This window comes from Lactuca sativa, chromosome 2 (assembly GCF_002870075.4).
Source record: "Lactuca sativa cultivar Salinas chromosome 2, Lsat_Salinas_v11, whole genome shotgun sequence".
Lineage (NCBI taxonomy): Eukaryota > Viridiplantae > Streptophyta > Magnoliopsida > Asterales > Asteraceae > Lactuca > Lactuca sativa.
In genome coordinates, this window is record NC_056624.2 from 56,504,172 (window position 1) to 56,526,832 (window position 22,661).

At 31.5% G+C, this 22,661-nt stretch overlaps 2 protein-coding genes across 3 annotated transcripts; both read left to right on the forward strand.

The window, feature by feature from the left end:
• Nucleotides 1-218: 218 nt before the first annotated feature.
• On the forward strand, nt 219-4,463 carry LOC111907159 (peptidyl-prolyl cis-trans isomerase FKBP16-4, chloroplastic). 2 transcript variants are annotated; one of them, XM_023902958.3, is made up of 10 exons: nt 222-400; nt 485-625; nt 955-1,010; nt 1,114-1,169; nt 1,746-1,803; nt 2,447-2,521; nt 2,930-3,019; nt 3,132-3,209; nt 4,008-4,048; nt 4,153-4,463. In XM_023902958.3, exons 1-10 carry the CDS (start codon nt 283-285, stop codon nt 4,178-4,180), a joined length of 741 nt encoding a protein of 246 aa, XP_023758726.1. In that variant the 5' UTR covers nt 222-282; the 3' UTR covers nt 4,181-4,463. The 2 variants fall into 2 exon arrangements, with proteins under 2 accessions (XP_042755000.1, XP_023758726.1); XM_042899066.2 differs by lacking the exon at nt 2,447-2,521 and having other exon boundaries at nt 219-400.
• Nucleotides 4,464-6,541: 2,078 nt separating this feature from the next.
• Nucleotides 6,542-9,270, forward strand: LOC111907160 (wall-associated receptor kinase-like 20). Its single transcript, XM_023902959.3, has one exon. The coding sequence runs from the start codon at nt 6,563-6,565 to the stop codon at nt 8,435-8,437; it is 1,875 nt and encodes a 624-aa protein (XP_023758727.1). The 5' UTR covers nt 6,542-6,562; the 3' UTR covers nt 8,438-9,270.
• The last annotated feature ends 13,391 nt before the right edge of the window (nt 9,271-22,661 follow it).

Consider the following 22,661-nt stretch of genomic DNA (forward strand, 5'->3'; position numbering starts at 1 on the left):
AAGGATCTGAAGGACCTAATGTGGACAAAATTAAAACCTTATTATATTTTTTAATCGATTATATACAACCATAATAATATGTAATATGTATATTAAAAAAAATACTAATATCAAAATTAAAAGCTTATTACCATTGGATTATATATGATGGAGTATTATTTTTCTATTTTATTTTTTTGATACCACAAAAAATGTGGATGATATTCACGATACCATCCTAATCCCATTTCATAGTTTCATGCATACAAACACACAAATACCTCACCCAAAAAAAATCCCAAAATGTTCCTTCGTTCTTCCCAATTCGTAACACTCACCTCCAATACTCCCATGGAACTCTCTCTTTACCCCTATAAACCGTCTCTCCTCACCCCTTCTTTGTCCTCCATTACCACTTCAAGTAAGTATATCCACCCATCCTATTCGCTTTCTTTTATAAATGATTATGTCTATTTGTCTCAGGGGTTTACTCTTTAATTTGCAGAAAAGGGATCGCCCCATAAAATTAGGATTGCATTCTCATGTAATTGCTCATCATCTTCGTCAGAAGCTTCTGTCGCTACAGATGCACCATTTTTTCAAATTGAGGGGAGGAGAGCGTTCATGAATTGTTTTCTTGCTACAGGTTTTGGTTTTGCTTTATTCAGTGAATTACTTCTCTTTGTCCTTCACATTTATGATACTGATATCATTTTCCTTAAAAAGTGAGCAATTTGCTAGGGTTTTAATTTGCATATAGAACCCTAAATCTGGTTTCTCAATTGATTTGGTTATTAGCATCAGAATGTAACCCTAGGTTGTGTTACTTTTAAAACAATGCAAACTTCAAGGTATTAAAAGACAATATCACTAAAAAAGACATAATTTAAGGAGGGGTAATATAGTAATTTAGGGTTTTCCTTAATTTATTATTTATGTGCCTAATGCTTGAAAATTAATTTTTGCAATGAACAGCTGCTGGTTTTTGTGTCACTGGTGTAGCTGATGCTGTTAGTACAAGTAGAAGAGCTGTGAGATCCTTATTAATTATTTAATTATAATATTATATATAAATTAATTATTTACACAAACATTTCTTACAATTTATAAGTGTTTTTATTATCTTTATTGCAGCTTAAGGGAGCAAAAGTGCCTGAGAGTGAATACACAAGCCTTCCCAATGGGCTAAAGTTAGTAACTTACTATCTACAAACAACGATTATTTTCCATTTTTGGTTTAATAACAAGTTTTATTATAATTTTGTAATTACTCCCTTAATTACTAAACTAAATAGCTACAAAAAAAAAATGGGTCGAAATTTGCCGAAAGTGTATTCTAATCCATAATCGTTTTATAATTTAGACTTTCTTTTTTGTATTGTAGCTTTTGTGAACATATTAAATTCATTAATTATTTATAAAGTTTAAAAATAAAGGGCAAATTACAGGAAAAACCATTTTTGTATTATAGTTTTTGTGAACATATTAAATTCAATTTTGTATTATAGCTTTTGGAAAAATGTCTGAAATTGTTTATGGTTCAATTGGAAAAAGAAAAAAGTACTAGTTGTCAAAGTCAAACCACAAGATTACCCAAATTAAAATGTTTTTTTTTTTTCATTTGCCCAAAAATAAACAAAAATTGTTAGTGGGTCAACCCGACCCATTTTGACCAATTACACAACACGCCCATTTTTCAACCTCCATTTATTATTGTCAAAAATAATAATAATAAAAAATTAATATTATAAGTTAATTTTGTTTAGGTACTACGATTTGAAGGTTGGAAATGGAGTTGAAGCTGTGAAGGGATCTCGGGTTGCAGTACGGTTTGTGTCCCAATTTTATATTTTTATCTCTTATTGCAAACTTAAATAACTCTAGTGCCTATATAATATATATATAAATATATTTCTATTTAGTCCTTTCATTGTATTACTCTTTTAATAATTCAAGGTCAAAAAGGTACTTTACTCTCGCTACCAATATAGGCAATGCACTTTATTTTTTACCCGTTGTAGCAATGTACTTACAGTTCTCCACCAATAATACCAATGTACTTTATTTTTACATTTTTCTACCTATATATTTATAGTCATTATACTTTATTTGTTATCATTTGTAAGGAAATGTAACTATTTTGCTAATATGAGTAATGAATTGTATTTATATGTAAGTTGCTATTATACGTAAAGAAAATATAAAGGGTTGTTTGATATGCCTCTTACTGGGTTGGGTCTGACTAAGTCAGGTCAGATTTAGACTGTTTGATACCACACTTAGCAGCCTCTGACTCGTTGGTTGAGTCTGAACTTGACTCAATCAGCAACTATCAAACAACCCGTAAGTAAATAAATGTTAGTATATTGATAAAATGGACAAGAAATATAAAGTACATTGTGCATATATTGGTAAAAACTAAAAAGAGTAAAGTACATTGCTAAATATATAGACACTGATGTTGTAGGTACATTATGTTGCTAAATGGAGAAACATCACTTTTATGACAAGTAGACAAGGGATGGGTGTTGGTGGTGGAACGGTAGGGAGAGTTAAAATCTAAATTCTAAAAAACTAAATGCAAGAAATAGCAACATACTTTCATTTCTTTTTTTGAAAAATCTACCTTATTATAGCATTCTACTTTCTTATTTTATCTTATTATAGCCACAAAAATTGCTTTGTATCTTAATGACATTGCCATAATTGGAAGAAATGAAAGTAGAATGTTGCAATAAAAAAAAAGACACATAACAAAATAAAAAAATAATTATATATAAGGCAGTTTTATGGTTTTAACCACTATTAATTTAATTTTCCAATCAAACCATAAAAGTTATAAATAATTTTCCAAAATAATCATTGTTTTGATTTTTTTTTTTGGTTTGATTGGAAAAAAATAATGTACAAGTGGAAAAAAATTATAATGATTTTTTTTTTCTTTGTTCAGCCTTACGGGTTTGATGTTGGTGAATCTGAAAGAGGAAATGTCCTTAAAGGGTTAGATTTAGGTGTCCAAGGCATGCGAGTAGGAGGCCAGGTACCCTAAACTTTCAGCAATTGTCAAAACCACCCCCTCAACTATAAGCTAAATAGTCAAATACCCCCTGGATTTTGAATATTTGAATATTTGATTTATATAATTCTTGTAGCGACTGCTGATTGTACCCCCGGAACTTGCTTATGGAAGCAAAGGTGTGCAAGAAATTCCTCCAAATGCAACCATTGAGGTATGACTACTGGTGTGAAATGACGGAAATGCCCTTCTCATAATGTAAAAATTTAAAGTTGGTGGATATCTTTATCTTAAAGTTCTTATCACATATCAAGCATTCAAGCCTACTTGTGTTCACTTTTGCTTGTGTATCGGATTCATTTGAGATTTTATTCACATCTTGAATGGTGTGGGCCCCTTTTGAATAGGGCTAAATGCAAGAAATAGTAATGTACTTTCGTTTGTTTGGGGAAAATTAAAGATTTATTTATTTATATTTTTTTTTTGACAATTTTGAGGTTTAACAACTTATACTTTATTTTTTCTAATCAAATTATTAAAGATTCAGACATTTTTCCAATTCAACCATTTTGAGTGTATTAAATCAAAATGGTTCTTTTGGAAATTTACCCATGAAAAATATGTATTAAACTTTTATGGTTTAATTGAAAAAATATAGTGTTAATGGTTAAATCTTAAAACTGTAATTTGCCCTTTTTTTTTTAAACCAAGATTCTATTTACAAATATTTTTATTACTAACTTGTAAAATCTACCCGATTAGACCAATAAAATTTACTTTTTATTTGGATGAAATTGTTATAATTGTGTAGATTTTTAAAATTACTAATTGTATTATGCTATAATTAACAAATATTTGAAATTACGTTGCTGTTTCTTGCATTTAAACCCATTTGAACAATCATTCTAAATATTCTCTATAATATCCTTTCATCCTTTTTTCCTCTATAAAGTAATTTTCAGTTTCTTCAAAAAAAAATTTAACAAAAAGTTTGTTTTTTTAAACAATGCAGATAGATATTGAATTATTGTCCATCAAACAAAGTCCATTTGGGTAAGTATAAAAAATTAAATTACTCAAAAACATTATTCAATATTTCCCTTGCATTTAAATTAAAATACTTATAATTAATCTATATGTGAATTTATCCTTTGTAGGACTCCTGTCAAAATAGTTGAAGGGTAACATGAATATTCTATATTACCTTTTGTTGTACAAAGAGAAGATCAGACGACAACAAAAGAGAAGATCAGAGGGTGACACGTGTCATGATAAAAATTGGAATATTATTTATATTTATATATCACTTTATTCGGGACCATGAAGCTGCTTTTTGTAGGTTCTTGGACTACCATTACTTTTCTACTACGTGGCATATTTTTTGTGATATTAGATCTTGTACATTGATGTTTCATGGAAGGTATATAATTATAAACCTTAATGAAAGAACTTTTGTCAATTCCACAGATATTCATATTCTACTTTTTTTTGTCGATTTTTCACAAATTTGTAGCTGGATTTACTTTTGGGAAAATGACTTATAAGCCCAACAAAGTTTTCAAATCGTTCAAAAAATCATAATTATGTTTTGTATGTTCAAGAAAATTCAACGAACTTATCATTTTGTCTAAAAAAGTGCATCTAACTTACACTTGTGTTCGATTCTCATTAGGGTCAACTGGTTAATGAAAGTCAATGAATAACATGACGTATGACGTAAAATTAGATATTAAGAAAATGAATTGTAAGACCAACGAAGTTTCAAAACTGTTCAAAAAATTTCAATCATGTTTTGTCTGTTTAAAAAAACCTAACGAACTTAACTTTTTGTCTAAAAAATCCTAACGAATTTATGTTTTTATTCAATTCTCATTAGAAGCAACCAGATTCATTAGGTATACAATTAGTTGACAGTTGACATGACATTATATTTAATGACATGTAATAAACGGATTAAAATTGCCTTTTATATATCAATTAAGGGCTTGGAGAAGAGAAAAACGAACGACGTTTGTGTTCAATCTCTTGTAGTAGCTACTTTTTATTTTTTTTCCTCTCAATCGTTGATGTTCAACTCAAGATCTACAAAAAAAGTATTTGATGATGCAAACCTTTGTGGACGTAGACACCCTTCTTGATTTGGGCATCTAGAACAGAGGATCATCCAGCAAAAAAGTTTAGGGCTTATTTGAACAGATGGATAAGTGTAATGAAAGTTCTATCATGTCCATCTTATATCTATTTGCTTGGTTTCATAAAAAACAAGAACTTATTTGGTTGATTATCTTAATAAGTTCTTGTTTTTGAAGGAACCAAATAAATAGATAGAAGACGTACATGATAAAATTTTCAATCACACTTATCTATTTGTTGGAACAAGCCCTAAACCTTTTCTCTAGACGACCTTCCGTTCTAGATATCCAGATTCGAGAAGGGTCTCTATACCCACAAGGGTTTGTATATCAAATATCTTCTTTGTAGATCTTAGTTGGACATCAACGATTGAGAGGAAGAAGAAGAAGTATCAACTACAAGAGATGGAACAAAGACATAATCGATATATAAAGGACAATTCTAATCTATTTATTCCATGTTATTAAATATAATGTCATGTCATTTGCCAACTAATTGTATACCTTATGAATCTGGTTGCCTCTAATGATAATTGAACAAACACGTAAGTTTGTTGGGTTTATTTTAGACAAAATGTTAATTTCGTTGGATTTTTATTAACAAACAAAACATGATTGAAGTTTTTTGAACGGTTTTCGAAACTTTGTTGGCCTTACAAATCATTTTTCTGATATTCAATTTCATATGATAAGTCATGTCATTCATTGACTTTTATTAGCCGGTTGACCCTAATGATAATTGAACAAAAATATAAGTTAGTTGGGTTTTTTTAGACAAAATGTTAAGTTAATTGGGTTTTCTTCAACAGATAAAACATAATTTGGGTTTTCTGAATAGTTTGTAAACTTCGTTGGGCTTATAAGTCATTTTCCTTTTATTTTTCACCATTGAGATGCGGGAATTTAAGGGAAAAAACAAATGAAGACAAATTTGTAAAAATTAGAACTTTAATGGAAAAGTCATATATCCCCGACTTTTTCTATAAACTCATTGTTTATGTATATATAAAATAAAAAGCAACAGTATTAGATAGGATGGAACTTAATTGGCTACCGAGGGTTATTTTTTATAATGAAAATAAGAGGGTATTCTTGTCTTTTATACATATAAACATTCTAGAATGAATCTTTATCGTTCTATTTTTGTGAGTTTTGCCTCATAACATCTAATAAAAAATGTATCAAATGCAATATGTCATGTCTTAGTCATTTGCATTCCTTATTCTAAACATTTCCTCCATAGAAATAATTTACTTTCAAGTCCCACAAACTTTAGTAGTTTTCAACATAGATTCTTTAAACCGCATTTTCATATTTTATTTAAAAAAAAAGCCACTTTATTCCAATCTTTTTACCCTTTATTTATCCTTCTATCTTTCACCCCTTTCACACCCATTTCTTTCCAATTGCTCTCTTTCCCTTCAAATCCCAAACCATGACTTTTCTTTTCTTTTTCATTTCCTTCTTCTTCTTCTACTCTTCTTCATCTCAAAAAATTTGTCCCAATTGTGGTCTCCAAAAAGTCCCATATCCATTAAGCACTAACCCCAATTGTGGCAATCCCGATTACACTCTCAAATGCCATAATCAAAAACTATACTTCAATGCCCTAAATGGAACTTCATATCTTGTCCTCAAAATCAACCCCCAAACTCAAAAACTAGTGATCCAAACTCAACCATGGTTACCTAACCAATGCATTACTCAAGATTTCCCGGTTAGTGAAGGACTATGGTTAAACCAATCACTCCCATTCAACATATCATCGCAAAACACCATTTTCATCTTCAATTGTTCCCCTCGTTTACTTGTGTCCCCTCTTAATTGCACTCGGTCTAGTCTTTGTCATGAGTATCTGGAAAACTCGGGCAGGGTTGACCCTGCCCGAGTTCTTCAATGTGCAAATACAATCAACCCATGTTGTACTTTCATTGCCGGAGGTCTCCCGTCGGCTTACAAGATCCGGTTGCATTCCTCCGGTTGTCGGGCTTTTAGAAGCATTATAAATTTAGAAAATGAAAAACCCGCAAAAGAATGGGAAGAGGGGGTTGAGATTCAATGGGCCCCACCGCCGGAACCCGTTTGTAAAACTCAAACCGATTGCTCCGGTGAGTCCAAGTGTGAAATTACCGAAAAGGGTATATCCCGATGTATTTGTAACCGACGTTATTATTGGGATCACGTCCTCGGAGTCTGCTCGAAAAAGGGTATCTCAAAAACCGGGTTTCCGGTCAAGATTTCGATCGGGGTGGTCTTGTTTTTTGTGGCGGCGGTGGTGATGGCCACCGTGACAATCGGAAAATCAAGAAAGATTCGCCGGAAAGCAGAGGTGGCGAAGAAAAGAGAAGAGTTGTTCAAATCGAACTCCGGGATGAAATCCGCAAGAATGTTTACGTTAAAAGAATTAAAGACATCAACAAACGGGTTTTCAAAAGATCGAATTTTAGGAATCGGTGGATTCGGTGAAGTTTATAAAGGCAATCTGCCAGATGGCACGATCATAGCCGTTAAATCTGCAAAAGTAGGCAACATAAAAAGCACACAACAAGTCCTTAATGAAGTCGCGATTCTTTCTCAAGTCAACCACAAGAATCTTGTTCAACTTTTGGGTTGTTGTATTGAAGCCGAACAGCCACTAATGATCTATGAGTTCATTTCCAAGGGTACCCTTTATCAACATTTACACAAAGAGTCCTCCAACTTTTTAAATTGGCAATTAAGGGTAAAAATATGTTTACAAACCGCCGAAGCGTTAGCTTATCTTCACAATTCGGCTCATACTCCAATTTATCATCGTGATATAAAGTCAACTAATATACTTTTAGATGATGACTTCAATGCAAAAGTTTCCGATTTTGGCCTTTCGAGACTGGCTCGGCCAGGGTTGAGTCATGTATCAACTTGTGCTCAAGGGACATTGGGGTATCTGGACCCGGAGTATTATAGAAACTATCAGTTAACTGATAAGAGTGATGTTTACAGTTTTGGGGTTGTGTTGCTTGAGGTTTTGACTACAAAAAAGGCGATTGATTTTGAGAGAGGGGAGGAGGATGTGAATTTGGCAGTTTATGTGGCTCAACGGTCGGATTCGGTTATGGAGGTGGTGGATCGGCGGTTGGTTGGGGAGGAGCCGCCTGGTCCAGTGGTGGTTAGTGTGAAGATGTTTTGTAAGCTTGCTCTTGCTTGTTTGAGAGAGAAGAAAGGGGATAGACCAAATATGAAAGAAGTGGTGCAAGAACTTCAATCTATAATTAATGTTTTAAATCAAGAAGAGGTTTCTAATGAGGCAAGTGTAGTGTCTTTAGGTTGAATTGTCTTTGACCTTTAGTTGTATACTTGCCTAGCCGTAAGAATATGAGATTCTGTAAGTGAAGTATCACATAGATGAGATTTCATAAGTGAGATATTGATTTTAAGCCGAGATACATCTTTCTTACTTTGGAACACGTACTTTTTTTTTTTTTTTTTTTTTTTTGTATTTTTTTTGTATTTTTTATGTTTGGTTTAGGTATTAAGAGATGATTTCCATTGTTTTTTTTTTTTTTTTTTAATATGTCGATATATGCTTTTGCGTTTAGAATGTATATTCATAGTATAGAAAGGGGTATGTGGTTTGATTGATGTTAGCTTAATAAGATTACAAGCTTTATTTTGTATTAGGTCTTATGTTGGCCTATTAGCTAGTTTATATATTTTGTCTTTTCTTTTCATTGTATCTTGTATTTCTCATTTGATAATAATATAAAACCTTGACTGTTTTATGTCCTGATAGTTTACATGGTATCAAAGCTCGATTTGATTATCAATATTTTCGTTTTTGAGGGGCGAGTTATAGACTGCATTGCGTTGGTAAGGGGCAGCGCGCCCCGTCTTTGAAAATTTTCGCAATTTTTGGTATGGTTTTCTTGCTCGTTTATGTATTCCGTCTGATTTGATTTGTTCGTTTTGTCGATTTCAAGGTTTTCGTTTCGTCTGTTGGTTTTGTTGATTTCTAGATCTTGATTGTTGCTATTGCTACTCGTATTTACTGCTATTTTTGTTTGACTGATATTGAAATATGGCCCCGAGAGATGATTATCTTCAGTCCATTAGTATTCAACTCGATGGCAAAAACTATGCCTATTAGAGTTATGTTATGAAAAAATTCTTGCGAGCCAAGACTATGTGGGGGATTGTTACAGGTGACAAAATAAACCAACAAACGAGAAGGCTGCTAATTATGGAACCTTATTGGATTCATAGGAGACTGATAACTCCAAGATCATTACTTGGATTAATAATTTTGTTATCCAGTCCATTGGTACTCAGTTGACGAAGTATGACACAACAAAGGCGGTTTGGGATAACTTGGCTAGGCTGTATACTCAGTCTAACTTTGCAAAGCAGTATCAGTTAGAGTTTGATATTTGAGCCCTACAACAGAACAATCTTAGTGTTCAGGAATTTTATGCAGCTATGTCAGATTTTTAGGATCAGTTGGCTCTTACAGAACCCGATGTGTTGAAGGCTTTTAAGCCTTATATTGACAGAAGGGAAGAACAACATTTCGTTCAGTTCTTGATGGCATTACGTTCAGATTTTGAAGGCTTGCATGGATCAATCTTGTATCGCACACCTCTTCCCACTGTTGATTTGGTTGTTCATAAGTTGATTACTGAAGAAACTCGTATCAAGTCCCATGCCGACAAAGGTCCCAAGACAATCACTCTCGTTGTCTTTTCTGTTCCATAACGACCTTAGTCTTCAAACCATGTCCCAAAGTTGCATTTGATGAGTGTGCTTTCTGTATGAAGTAGAGATGAGTGTGGGATCGAACCGGTACGGGTACCGGGAATGGTACCGGTTTTCAGTACTAGTATCAGTATCAACGATACCGATTCCCAAATTTCATGTATGTGGAGTACAGAGTACCATCCCATATTTTTAAATTCGGTACGGTTCGGTACCAGTTCCGGTATGGGATCAGGATTTGGGACAAACTGCTCATTCCTAGTAAGAAGAACCATTGGAAGACAAGTTGTCCTTTGCTGATAAGCAAGGGAAATCAACAACAACAACAAACAAGATCACCTACACAATCTCAGCCTTCACAACAGAACATGTCTTCTAGACAGTTATGTCCCTTGTTTCCATCTTTAGGCCACCATAATACGCTGCTACTTCACCTTCAGTTGAGAATGAATCAGATTTTACGCCACCATCAGCCTTGGATCTCCAGATTGTTAAGCAGTTCAGCCAGTTCATTGTTGCCAATGCAACTGCCATGTTAGCTTCCATGTCTTATTCAGGTCTGTCTTCAACCAACACGTTAAGTATTCCTTCATCCTTTTGGATATTGGATTCTGGCGAATCTCATCACATATCACCACATTTGTCATCTTTTTCTTCGATATCATCTCGTACACCTGCCTCTATTATGTATGCTAGTGCTAAACCTATGTTAGTAGAGGATGTTGGTTTTATTGTCACTCCTTATATATATATATATTTAACATATGTGTATTACATTCCCACACTTGTTTTGAATCTTGCATCAGTCAATCAGTTGTGTAAAAGCAAAAGCAATCTCCTCAACCTAGAAAGAGAACTTTGGGATCTTCTTTTTCTTCTTAAGAACTCGAAGGCACTGCTCTCTGAGCTCTTTTGTCCGCTATCGCTTCCTCTAGTACTATCTCTGATCTCTCTTCAACAGTTGCAGTACGACTCTTTAATTCATCTCCTGCCCTTTATAGTCGTAATCGCTAGAAACTCTACATCATTGGCAATTGGCATTGACGTAATTTTTTTTCTCTACTATGTTGACACTTGATCATTCATAAGTATAACAAATATTCTTGAAAGAAGAAGGTTATTCATTTAAGGGGGATCAAAAGTCAAAGGTTATTTATCTAAGGGGGAACATATATCACGATTCTATCATCTCCTTATCATCTATCATTCCGCTGCAACTCATGATACGTTGACTATTTCCATTGCAATTATGTCACTTTGATTTCTCCTAGTAAATTATAAAGGTTGATTCTACTGATTCCAAGAAGGGGGGGGGGGGGGGGGGAAGTATAGTTGATTGTTTCTATCTTGCTTCTACTTCTTAGGGGGAGATAATTTCAAAATGCAAGAAAGTTCTTACTCTCAGGGGAGCACTCATTATCTCCTTAATCTAAAAATTGAAGACTTTGTTGAAGATTAGTTTTGACATCATCAGTTAGGGGGATATTGTAAGGTCACGCCTGATGATCTAATAAGTCAAACACTATAAGCTGACCGCCAGTGCCAACGCCAATGTCAGCACCAGCATCAGCGCCAACGCCAACTCCAGAATGATTAGCATCAACATGAAGTCCACGATCTTGGTGATCATTATATATTAGGAATATATTGTTTGTATATTAGGAAATTATACATATATATATATATATATATATATATATATATATATATATATATATAGGGTTAGGTTATTTTGTTTTTACTAAGTATTGTGTGCCAGAATGCACAGATCTGGACCAATGGATGAAATTAATCAATGGACATGATTTGAGAGTGTATGATATTACAATGGGGTAACATGTAGCATATAATCACACAATTTTAAGCAAAAGATTATTTTAGACAATTAACTACATTTATAAAAGGAAATTTTCGGATTTTTAGGGATGATTAATTATCCTAATTTAAAAAAATCTGAATTTTTTAATTAATTCAATTTCAATTTTTTACCAATTTTATTCTGTCAGAATATTTTTGTTAGAATGATGCTCTTTCAAAATTTTATTCTAATAGAATATTATTTTGTTAGAATGATAGAATGCCAACCATAAACTAGTAAATATATTTTCGATTTTATTCTTGCAGAATATATTTCCAATGCAGATATTTGATTTGAGAAATAAAAAACAAATTCATTCATATTCTTACAGACTAATATCCTTATACATTTAAAATAGTTATATATATTCTAAAAGAATATCATCAAAGATGAATAAAATTCTTAAAAAATAGCATTCTTGAATATATAATTATTGAACAAATACACTTGATCTTCTTCAGTGGTCCGTATAATCCACTTGATCTTCGCATATATACTTGTTGTTGAACTCGATTCCAAATATTTTTCTTGTATAATCAATATTGAATTTCTTCTCTATGCAATTCTGAAAGAATAAGATACATTACTCGTTAGTATTACCCGTTAAACAAATATACTAGTTAACAAACATTCGTAAAGACATTCTTACAGAATACATTTATATAAATAAATTCTGACAGAAAACATTGCAAAATGCACTTAAATAACATTCTTTTAAAAATCTTTTGCTAATAATAGGCATCAAATTGATGATTGTTACTAACATCATTCTAAAAGACATTCTGCAAGAATGATTCATTTAAGTTGTAACTAAAAAAAACATATTATAAATTCTGAAGTACACAATACAACCATTCTAATAGAATGTCACAGACATTGAAATTCTATCAAATACATATACACAATTAACCAAAATTCTATCATAATGCATATAAACAATTAACCATTCTAATAGAATGTGGCAGACATTGAAATTCATTTACACAAGTATCTGAATTCCAATTGAAATTCTTAGTAACAATTAACAAATAGTTTATTTTTACACCAAATAACATGACCAGAACCAGTAAAAAAAACCTAGATTTCAACCATGCATTTTATCGAACACTTGGTGTGCTTCTTCAATTTCTTCAAAAAAAAAATTAGTGAGAGTCTTATAAATTCAGTTTCTTGGTGGTCAAGAACTGGAGATACAACTAAAAAAACATGTTATGATTAGTACAAGAGCATACCAATTCAGTTTCTTGGTGGTGTCATTGACAACCTAAAATCCCCTGTTGCCTTTGTTTTCACCTCCTTTTGCAGACTCCACAACAGGCACCGAGCACCTCTTCACCGCCATCTGTTGCTGTTGCTTTTCCCCGATTTCTGTTCAACAGATTGATTTAGTTCAAACACAAAATCAATTAATAAGATTAGAATCGATTTTGATGACAGATAACTCGATTAGCGATAAACGATTTCATGGAATCGATATTTTCCTCCTCCTCCTCCTTCGAATCGGTGAATCATTGGAGGTGCTTCCCGATTTCTGATTCCAATCGTGCTTATCCTCCTTAATCTGACGAAGATGAGCACCGGGGGATCTTCCCCTTGATCTTCTTTGCTGTCGACGACGGGAGAGGAACGAAGAACCGTTGACTGCCTTGAAGATTTTTTCAATCGTATCTTCCGGTTGGTGAACTAGGAGTGAAAAGGGTTTGAGCATTATGGAGGTTTTATTAGACAGGATTTAAGAGAGAGGCTAGGTCAAATATACTTATTCTATTTCCTTAATTGCAAGATTCAATTAAATTATTTCCTTAATTAAAAGTATAAAAGGTCCAAAATACCCTTAAATGATTTATTTAATTGTTTATTATTTCTTGAATTCTCATTGGTGCATTTAGGCACACAATACTTGCTAAAAACATTTGAACCTAGCTCTCTCTCTCTCTCTCTATATATATATATATATATATATATATATATATATATATATATATATATATATATATATATATATAATAGATACCTGATCTGTAATCTTGGTGATTAGGATCATACTTTTACTTAGATAGGTATACACCCCTTAATTAGAGGGATTTCAGTTACTATAATTGTATATATTCAACATTAGGGTGAAACCCTAATGTAAGTCTTGGTGACCGTCTTTGTGACATGTTATCTTTGTGAGAATATTCTTTCTTAGTGAAAGCATCTTTGTGATTATCTTCGTTCTTTGTTCTTGGTTTGTTTTTTATTTTTTATACTTGAGTGTATCCAATACAATCCTTCAGTTTATTTCTTAATATAATTCAATCATAAACTTGGAAATAAATAAAATAGAATGCCTAATTTGGTATGTTTGACTGTAGGTTGTAGAAATCAAAGAATGTTGTTGTTAAGTGTATTTTTGTGGATTAAATAAAGTTCAAGGGGGGCAGAAGCGAATAAGCTAAAACTATGAATGTTGTTGTTGTTAGTTGTACTATTGCAGTTACTGATTGTATTGTATTCAATTCATTAATACTAGTGTATAGTAATAGTTGATGTATTGTATATTGCTTAGTATGAGTCCCATATCAGGTAAATTAATAGAGTAGTAGAAATAAATATACAATATCAGAACAAGAAATAAGTCTATTAGTGATGACATTATTAGCGATGAGAGGCACCTTTAGCGACGACAATAGACAAACACGCTTTTTGTTGTCGCTAAAAGTGCTTGTTGTCGCTAATAGTGGTGTCGATAATAGCATGCCACCAGCGATCCGAGTGTCCCACATGAAAATGAATCATGACCGTTCGTTTATAAATGATCCATTGGTTAGTGTTTCATCTCGCATGAAGCAATAGAGACGACGATAATTGCGACGACATGTTGTCGCTAATTTTGTCGATCCGTGTGACCACCCCAGAAGAGATCTTGACCCTACGTTTTTCCCTTATACGACGGCTTACACTCACATAGAAAGAGCATGTGTTTTTCTCTCCAAGCTGTCGCCGCTATTTCCCTAATGTCGACGTTAAAGGCGTCTCCCCAAAAGGTGTTGCCCATTTTGTTACTAGTTTATCCCATATCAACGTTACCTGCTGCCAGTTAATTTCTCTACATTTTCTCTAACGACTAGACAAGTCATCGGCAAAGAGTGGCAGTTTTCACTGGTTGGCGACTAGACGACTTCACCGGCGGCACCACTTCCCTCTATTCCCACTCACCTCGCTGGAAAAACGTCACTCAATGTTGGACGACAAAAACACAGCTTCTTCAGCCATCTCCTGTGACGGTAACGTACTCGACATCCCTCCTTTATCTTTCTTTTTCTCTTTTGACCCTAATTTCGAACCTAATTTCAACAATTTTGATGTTATAAGGATTGTTTTCTGACGACATACCACCACAACCACAATAGGGTTGTTTTCTGGCGACCACCACCATCACAACACTGACGAATTTTCCATTTCTCCGACCACAAGTGCATTTCTCCGGTCACAAGAACTGTATATGCATGTGTTTGTATTTGGTAGGATATGGTGAATGTGAATATATGTGTTTGAGTTTGTATTGAATGCATAAGTATGTATATCTAGTAAATGTGATTTCACCCATTGACTTTGTAGTTTTTTGTGTATGATTTTTGTTTGGTTTAGGTTTTTATGGTCAAAGTATATATATGTATTTAATAGGGAATGTATCAAAATTTGTTCATATCTTTTTTTGTATATGATTTTTCCTTGATTTAGGTTTTTATGGTCAAGTATGAAATTAGTAGCATGTAATTGTGTGTTTGATATGTGTATGTGTATTTTGTATTTGGTGTGTGCGTGTGTGTATATATATATATATATATATATATATATATATATATATATATATATATATATATATATATATATATATATATGTAAAACGTGTATTTGGTATCTGGATATATGTGTATATGTATATTAATTTGTATGCATAAAAATAGAAATTATATGTATGTGTATTTGGTATGTGTATATATGTATTTGGTATTTGTGTATATATGTATTTGTATGCAAAATGTTATGATTCACAATGTTAGAATTCAAAAAACAAAAAAATAGGATGCTAGAATTCTAATAAGTTATTTAAAATAAAATGTTATGATATGATTGGAAAAAACGAAAAATATAAGATGTAAATCTACTAAATTGTAATTTAATAACTTAATTATTTAAAGTACAATTCTATAGTAAAAAAATAGTTTTTTAATTTAAGTCTCTTCCTTTTAAATAATAAAAAAATACGATACTATAAATTAAAAAACAAAAAATAGGATGCTACATTGTAATAAGTTATTTAAAATAAAATGTTATAATATAATTGGAAAAAAATCAAAAAAATATAAAACATAAATCTACTAAGTTGTAATTTAATAACTTAATTATTTAAAGTACAATTCTATAATAAAAAAAGTAATTCTTTTTTTAATTTAAGTTTATTCCTTTTAAATCATAAAAAATACAATACTATATATATATATATATATATATATATATATATATATATATATATATATATATATAGAGAGAGAGAGAGAGAGAGAGAGGATGCTATAATTCACATCTTTATATATATATATATATATATATATATATATATATATATATATATATATATACACATTTTAAAAAAGAAACCTTATGACATCGTTCAACAATCATGGCCATTCATTGTGTTTTCTTGATTAATTTCAATCCTTAGATCATTTTGATGATGACATCCCAAAATAAAATTAAAGTAAATTAATATTGACTAAATTTGAAGTTTGATTAATTGATTTAATGTTAACATCATTTATAAAAGGAATATATTCAACTCATTTAAACCTCATCATAATTTTTGAAAGTAAATTTCGTTCCTTCCTAATTAAAATTATGTTCTTAGCTGGCACCTTTCATATATTATTTCAATTTATATCTATTATATGAAACGCATCTACAAGATTACGGGATATCATTGCTCAATTTCAAAGAATCAATGAATTCGAAATTTGATATCCTTTCCATAATCATTGTTGAAAGTTATGTGTAAATCATATGCTACTGTTTGTACATTATGTTTTCTTCAGACCCTTTGCAACATCACGTTCGAACAACATCACCCTTTGCAGCATCACGTTCGTCATCCAGGTTCCTTCTTTAATATGATGTTCTTAACTTTTATTAATTGTATTTGATTTTTTTGATTCTCATTAGTGTTGTATTTGACTGTTATCTTTGAATGCATGAATAATCTTGATTATAAATGTTAGTATTAGTTTTTTAATCTTTTACTTTTGTCTTTTTAACCTTGCATTTGATGTTGCACTCTACATGTTTGATAAAATGTCCATTAGAAAATCATAGTGACTTTTGATTAACTGTATGTATGTATGTATGTATGTATGTGTGTCTTACGTAATTAATTTTTTCTGAGATTGTTTGGATTGCATGATAGTTGATGATTGAAAACTACCATTTACCCTTCAGTGTTTTTAATTATCAATATTATACTGCTATTAATTTGACATATTTTCCCACAATTTTTGGTTTTTAACAGATTTTGTTAATAGCAATGTACTTTGACTTTAATCTATAATGTTTTGAATTGCAATTTCTAAATTTCTTTCTAGTTGTTGTAACTGTGTTCAGTGAATACAAAGTGCATTGTAATTTCTATTTTGTTTTTAACATATTTAGTTAATAGCAATGTGCGTATATGTTTTTTTATTTAAAAAACCAAAGCTTTTATTTCATCATTTTCCCTAATCTGTCCCTATCCTTGAAAGGTCATATCTCAGTCATGGGAAACCCTTTTTGGTCGAAATCAGTGAACAAAGTTTCGTATTTAAGACAGTCAATCTTAAAAATAGCATAGTTATGAAAAATTATAAAGTAAGATAAAAAAAATTATAAGATATTAGGAGATTTTTAAAACGTACAAGTAGTAAAAACGTTACGGTTATTAGAAAAAAAAATAAGACCGTTAACATTAGTAAAAATGTAATATATAAACTAAATTAAGACAATAATAATGAAATGTCATTATCTGATATTTCTAATTGAAAGATATATAACAAATTACATTGATGATATACCAAAATTATTCAAAGTTATGCCAAGTCTAATGCAAAGTTTTTGTGAACACCAAATAAATAAGAACAAACATAAAAGCTATCACTTATATTCATAATCAATTTAAAATAAACAATCATGATTTAGAAAAGAATTTCCATTGATGATATACTAAAATTAAATTCATATAACATTTAACATTCCATATATTATACTCTATGAATTTATTTGAATAAATGAAATAGTTATCAATATTTAATACAGTGAAAAACCGGTATATTGGTTGTCAGTATATGTTTAAATTAAGTAATTTTATTATGGAATGAATAGTCTAATTAGAATGTTTATGCTTATATAACAATATAATTAAGTAACATTTTTAAATAATTGAAAAACGTAGAATAATAACAAGTGAAAAAATAGTTAATTCAAATGTACCAAAATTTGTCATGTGACAAAATGAATGAGAAAATGACAAGTGACAAAATGATTCTTATTTATTAGGATATATATTTTTTTTATTGTGTGACTTTTTATAACTTTATATATATATTTTTATATGTTTCCCCGCGTTTAAAATTTTATATTTTGACGACTTACGTATTTCCTTTATCAAATTCAAACTTTTTAAAATCGGATTCCGATCGTAATTTACCAATTTAATCGTCATTAATTTCATCTATAATTTCACCCAATTTAAATTTGTATTTCCCTTATATAAATTTTTTTAATGATTCTGATTTTTTCCCTCCAAAAATATTTCAAGCATTTATTTCTTATGTTTTCGTTTATCAAATTTAAATTTGTATTTTCTATATACCCATAAAAAATTTTAATTTAATAACTTACAAGTTTCTTTTGTCAAATTTAAACTTTCCAAAATCGGATCCAATCGTAACCTACCAATTTAATCATCATTAATTTCATCTATAATTTCACCTAATTTAAAATTTTATTTTCTACATATAAATTTTTTAATGATCCTGGTTTTTTTCCTTCAAAATATGTCACAACTGGAAATTTTGTGTCATGTAATCTATACATTCAAGCTAATGTGAATCAAAAACTTCAATCAAATACATCATACTAGTACCACAAATAGTCATCAAGCAATTGGAAACCTTAGAAGTCCTTGTTTAAGTCCATTTTGGGCTAGGACTCCCTTATTGGATCCAAATGGACCAATAAGCTTCCAATTAGACTATCATGGGCTTAGAACCCTAATTGGGCTCTAATTGGACCCACACTAATTTATTTCAACATTTTGGGCCATGTTGGGCCTAGAATGAAATGAATTGAAAGCTTTGATCCATAATTAACCTAATTTGACCCTAACAAGTCATAAAAATCACCTTTATATTTATTTGGACCAAAAATCACTCAACTTAACCATGAGAATTGGGCTTAAGCATTAAAGCCCAAATTTTTCTTTTCCCCTTCCAAAATCTCGGCCCAAGGCCCAAACCCAAGAAAAGGAAGAGAGTTGACTTTGGTTTGCCACCTCATTTTTATCCATTGGACACCCATGCATTGTATCTCATTCTTCCATGCAAACATCACTTCAAAATCACTTCTCTTCTCTCCTCTCTCTCACTCTCGGCCATATGCAAACACACACACACCACAAAAATCTCTTCCAAACTCTCTAAGTCTTGAAGAACAATCCTCCCTCTCCACTCAAAATCTCGAGTTTTAGGAAGCATTCAAGAGGAAATTTCCACCAACTCTTCATCCAAGGTAAGGTTATGCTTAGATCTATGAATTAAATCCTTTGTTTTATCAAAATCCCTTCCTAATCTATGCAAAATTCATGATCTTGCATCCTAGAACCATCTCAAACTCGAGATCTTCAAGAAAAGGGTGCTAAGGCCAAAAATCACCAAGTTTTCTTCCATCTTTTCTTCAAAAACCGAAATCACACACCAAGGTGAGCTTCATACCCCCTATTTTCTGTTTTTATGAGTTTTGTGGGGGGGGGGGGATACAAGTGAAAGTGTAGATCTATATGTGTTTTGTATGCCTTGTATGATTTCCATGCTTATATGTATGCATTTGTGTGTTATAAGGTTGGATCTAGCCATAAAACCCCTCAAAACCGAGATATATCTTGTGTTAAATGATTTTAGCTTCAAATATATTTCTATATACAAAGTGTTTCAAGAAAAATGGTTAAGTGGTTTAGTAACAATTTTCTTTGGGTTAAAAACACAAATTTTGGGCCTAAAATGTGAAAAATACAAAATTAAGGGTCCAAATTGGCATATCACGAATTCTGATGGATGAGGTGTGCCAAAACAGTTTCAATAAAACAATTTCTGGAAATATACTCATTTAGGGGATTAAAAACATAAATTCCAAGCTTAATGGGCTAAAAATGACATTTTTGGCCCAATGAGGCCCATTATGCGAGATTTTCTGTTTTGGAGGGCCAAAACTATATTTTTCTGTAAAACAGTGGACTATAAGTGTTCCAAATCCTATTCAAAGGTTTAAAATGCTTTTTAAATTTACAAAGGACCAAAATTGCAAAAATATTACAATTTGGGCCAAAATTGTCAAAGTTGCGAAAAAGAAGGGTTATAACCGAGAAAACTGAAACTTCAGGGGCTTAAACTGTTTTCATTGAAAAATATGCAGAAAAATATTAATTTCAATAATTTTTGGTGTTAAAATGTCAAGAAAATCGATTCAAGGACCAAACCGGAAATTATTTAACAAAAGGGTCGAAAAGGTAAATTTTACAATCAATGAGGGGCTGAAACAGAAAACTTTCAAGGCTATTTCAATACATGCAAAGAATGGTACCACGACTATCGACGAAATACAATACATTCCAATGTCGTTGTTAAACGAATTGGCTCGGTCTCGAACCAATAGAAATCTACAACTACTAACACTACGACACTACGACACTACGATTCATACAAGTAACGTTTGGTAATTCATTATACATGCGAGTGTGCACAGACATCTACGCACCATCTTTGGGCCCCAAAAGTGTAAAATCTTGTTCGTTGAGCCTAGCTAGCCCAATGACCTGATCTTAAGGCCCGAAGACATTTTTTTTACGGAGTGTTGGGTTTTACCGATCCGACACAACGTAAATGGACTTTCAATGGCTTGTATACTACTGGTCCCCAAGGGTCCTTTGGTATAGCTAGTAAAGTCTACATTTTATGCGAGGCGGGTCGGGGACCCGTCGTACATTTTTATCCCCAACCGGTTAATGGAGTCATCGGGGTCTTCGTGACCTCTTTCTCTTCGGATGTGGGACTACACATAGTCAGGGCGATTGGATAACGTGATTAGTACGGACGACGCCTACGGGATCGTTAGTATAGCTATAGACTAGTCGTTTGTGTAACGCGTGTTTGTAGCAAATAATCATGCTCAAAAATAATCCAACGTCGCCTGGGACTGACACTACACGCTATGCAATGTTTTCAATGTGACTTCATGGAATTCAAGGAATTAGGGAAAACATCGGGTTTTCCTAGGGTTTTCAATACATACAGATTTGAAATGCATACAATTTTAAATGAACAATTTTTTTTTACAAGCATAGAAACAAACAAGCATACCTATGGATCTTCACAATATTTTCAAAAGCTTTTCTTTTCAGAAAATGTCGGATTTTCTGGTAGTTTTCAAACAATACAAACATTGGATTTCAAACACTACTTATGAACTCACCAACATTTCATATGTTGACGTTTTTCAAAATACTTGTATTCTCAGGGAACCAGTGAACCAAAGGAAAACATATTCGGTGATGGCTTGCAGTTTGATTATGAACGAATCGAACAATTTTTTTTTTTTTGGGAATGTAATGTTTAAACAATGTATGACATGTAAACGCTACCGGTTGTACAATATTAATGCATGGTGACGAATGTTGTTATGTTTCATATATATTCAATGTTATGGTATTCAATTGAGTCACGACAGCCCCCGGACGTTTCCGCCGTCTGGTTCGGGGGTGTGACAAAATATTTCTTGCATTTATTTTTAGATAATGTTTCCCCATTATAATTATTACTTTCCTCATATAAAATAATAAAACTTACCTATATGCTTTTATATTTATATTGAAATTTTATAAGCAACGTTAACACTAAAACAAAGTGATGGATTCAAGTGACGATTCATCTTCTTCAAGGAAAAAAAAGCTAAAAGTTTTGTCCCTAATGTTTTACCCATCAATATTTCTTCAAAATACACTAATGTAATTATCTATGATTTTGAATGTACTCGTATGTGACGAAGAATGTCGTTCCACTAATAAAACAAAAAATGTTATGTACAAAGAGGTCATTCAACGATTATAAATATTTATCGATTTCAATGTATCTTCCACACATTTTAAGAATACCAATAACCATAACTTTTTTTTTTTAATAATTATTATGTAATATTTGTAGACATTTGTATGTTTTTTTATGCGTTCCCCTGTGTTTAACGCGGGTTATAATTTAGTTATTATATAAAGTACAATACTATAATAGAAAGACTACATAAATAAGTTGCTATAAATAATAAAAGTATGGAAAAATAAAATGCATTAAATAACAAAAATATACTACAATTCTAATAAGTTATTTAAAACAAAATGTTATAATGTAATCGGAAAAAAAATGAAAAATTTAAGATGTAAATCTACTAAATTGTAATTTAACAACTTAATTTTTTAAAGTACAATGCTATAATAAAAAAATAGGTTTTTTAGTTTAAGTATCTTCCTTTTAAATCATTAAAAGCCTAGAAATACCCACCCGAAACTGTAACGCCCGGTTCCTGGTATGTATTTAATTCAAAATTTTATTCACTTTTGTATAGAAAATCGACAAGTTGGAGGCCCCAAACTCGTCGAGTTGGAATGGAA

What these genes read in the sequence shown, in the direction of transcription:
- LOC111907159 (XM_023902958.3), top strand. Translation starts at nt 283, where the DNA reads ATGTTCCTTCGTTCTTCCCAATTCGTAACACTCACCTCCAATACTCCC. An exon ending in GAATTGTTTTCTTGCTACAG is followed by an intron (nt 626 to 954) that starts GTTTTGGTTTTG and finishes TGCAATGAACAG; the next exon opens with CTGCTGGTTTTTGTGTCACT. An exon ending in AGCCTTCCCAATGGGCTAAA is followed by an intron (nt 1,170 to 1,745) that starts GTTAGTAACTTA and finishes AATTTTGTTTAG; the next exon opens with GTACTACGATTTGAAGGTTG.
- LOC111907160 (XM_023902959.3), top strand. Translation starts at nt 6,563, where the DNA reads ATGACTTTTCTTTTCTTTTTCATTTCCTTCTTCTTCTTCTACTCTTCT.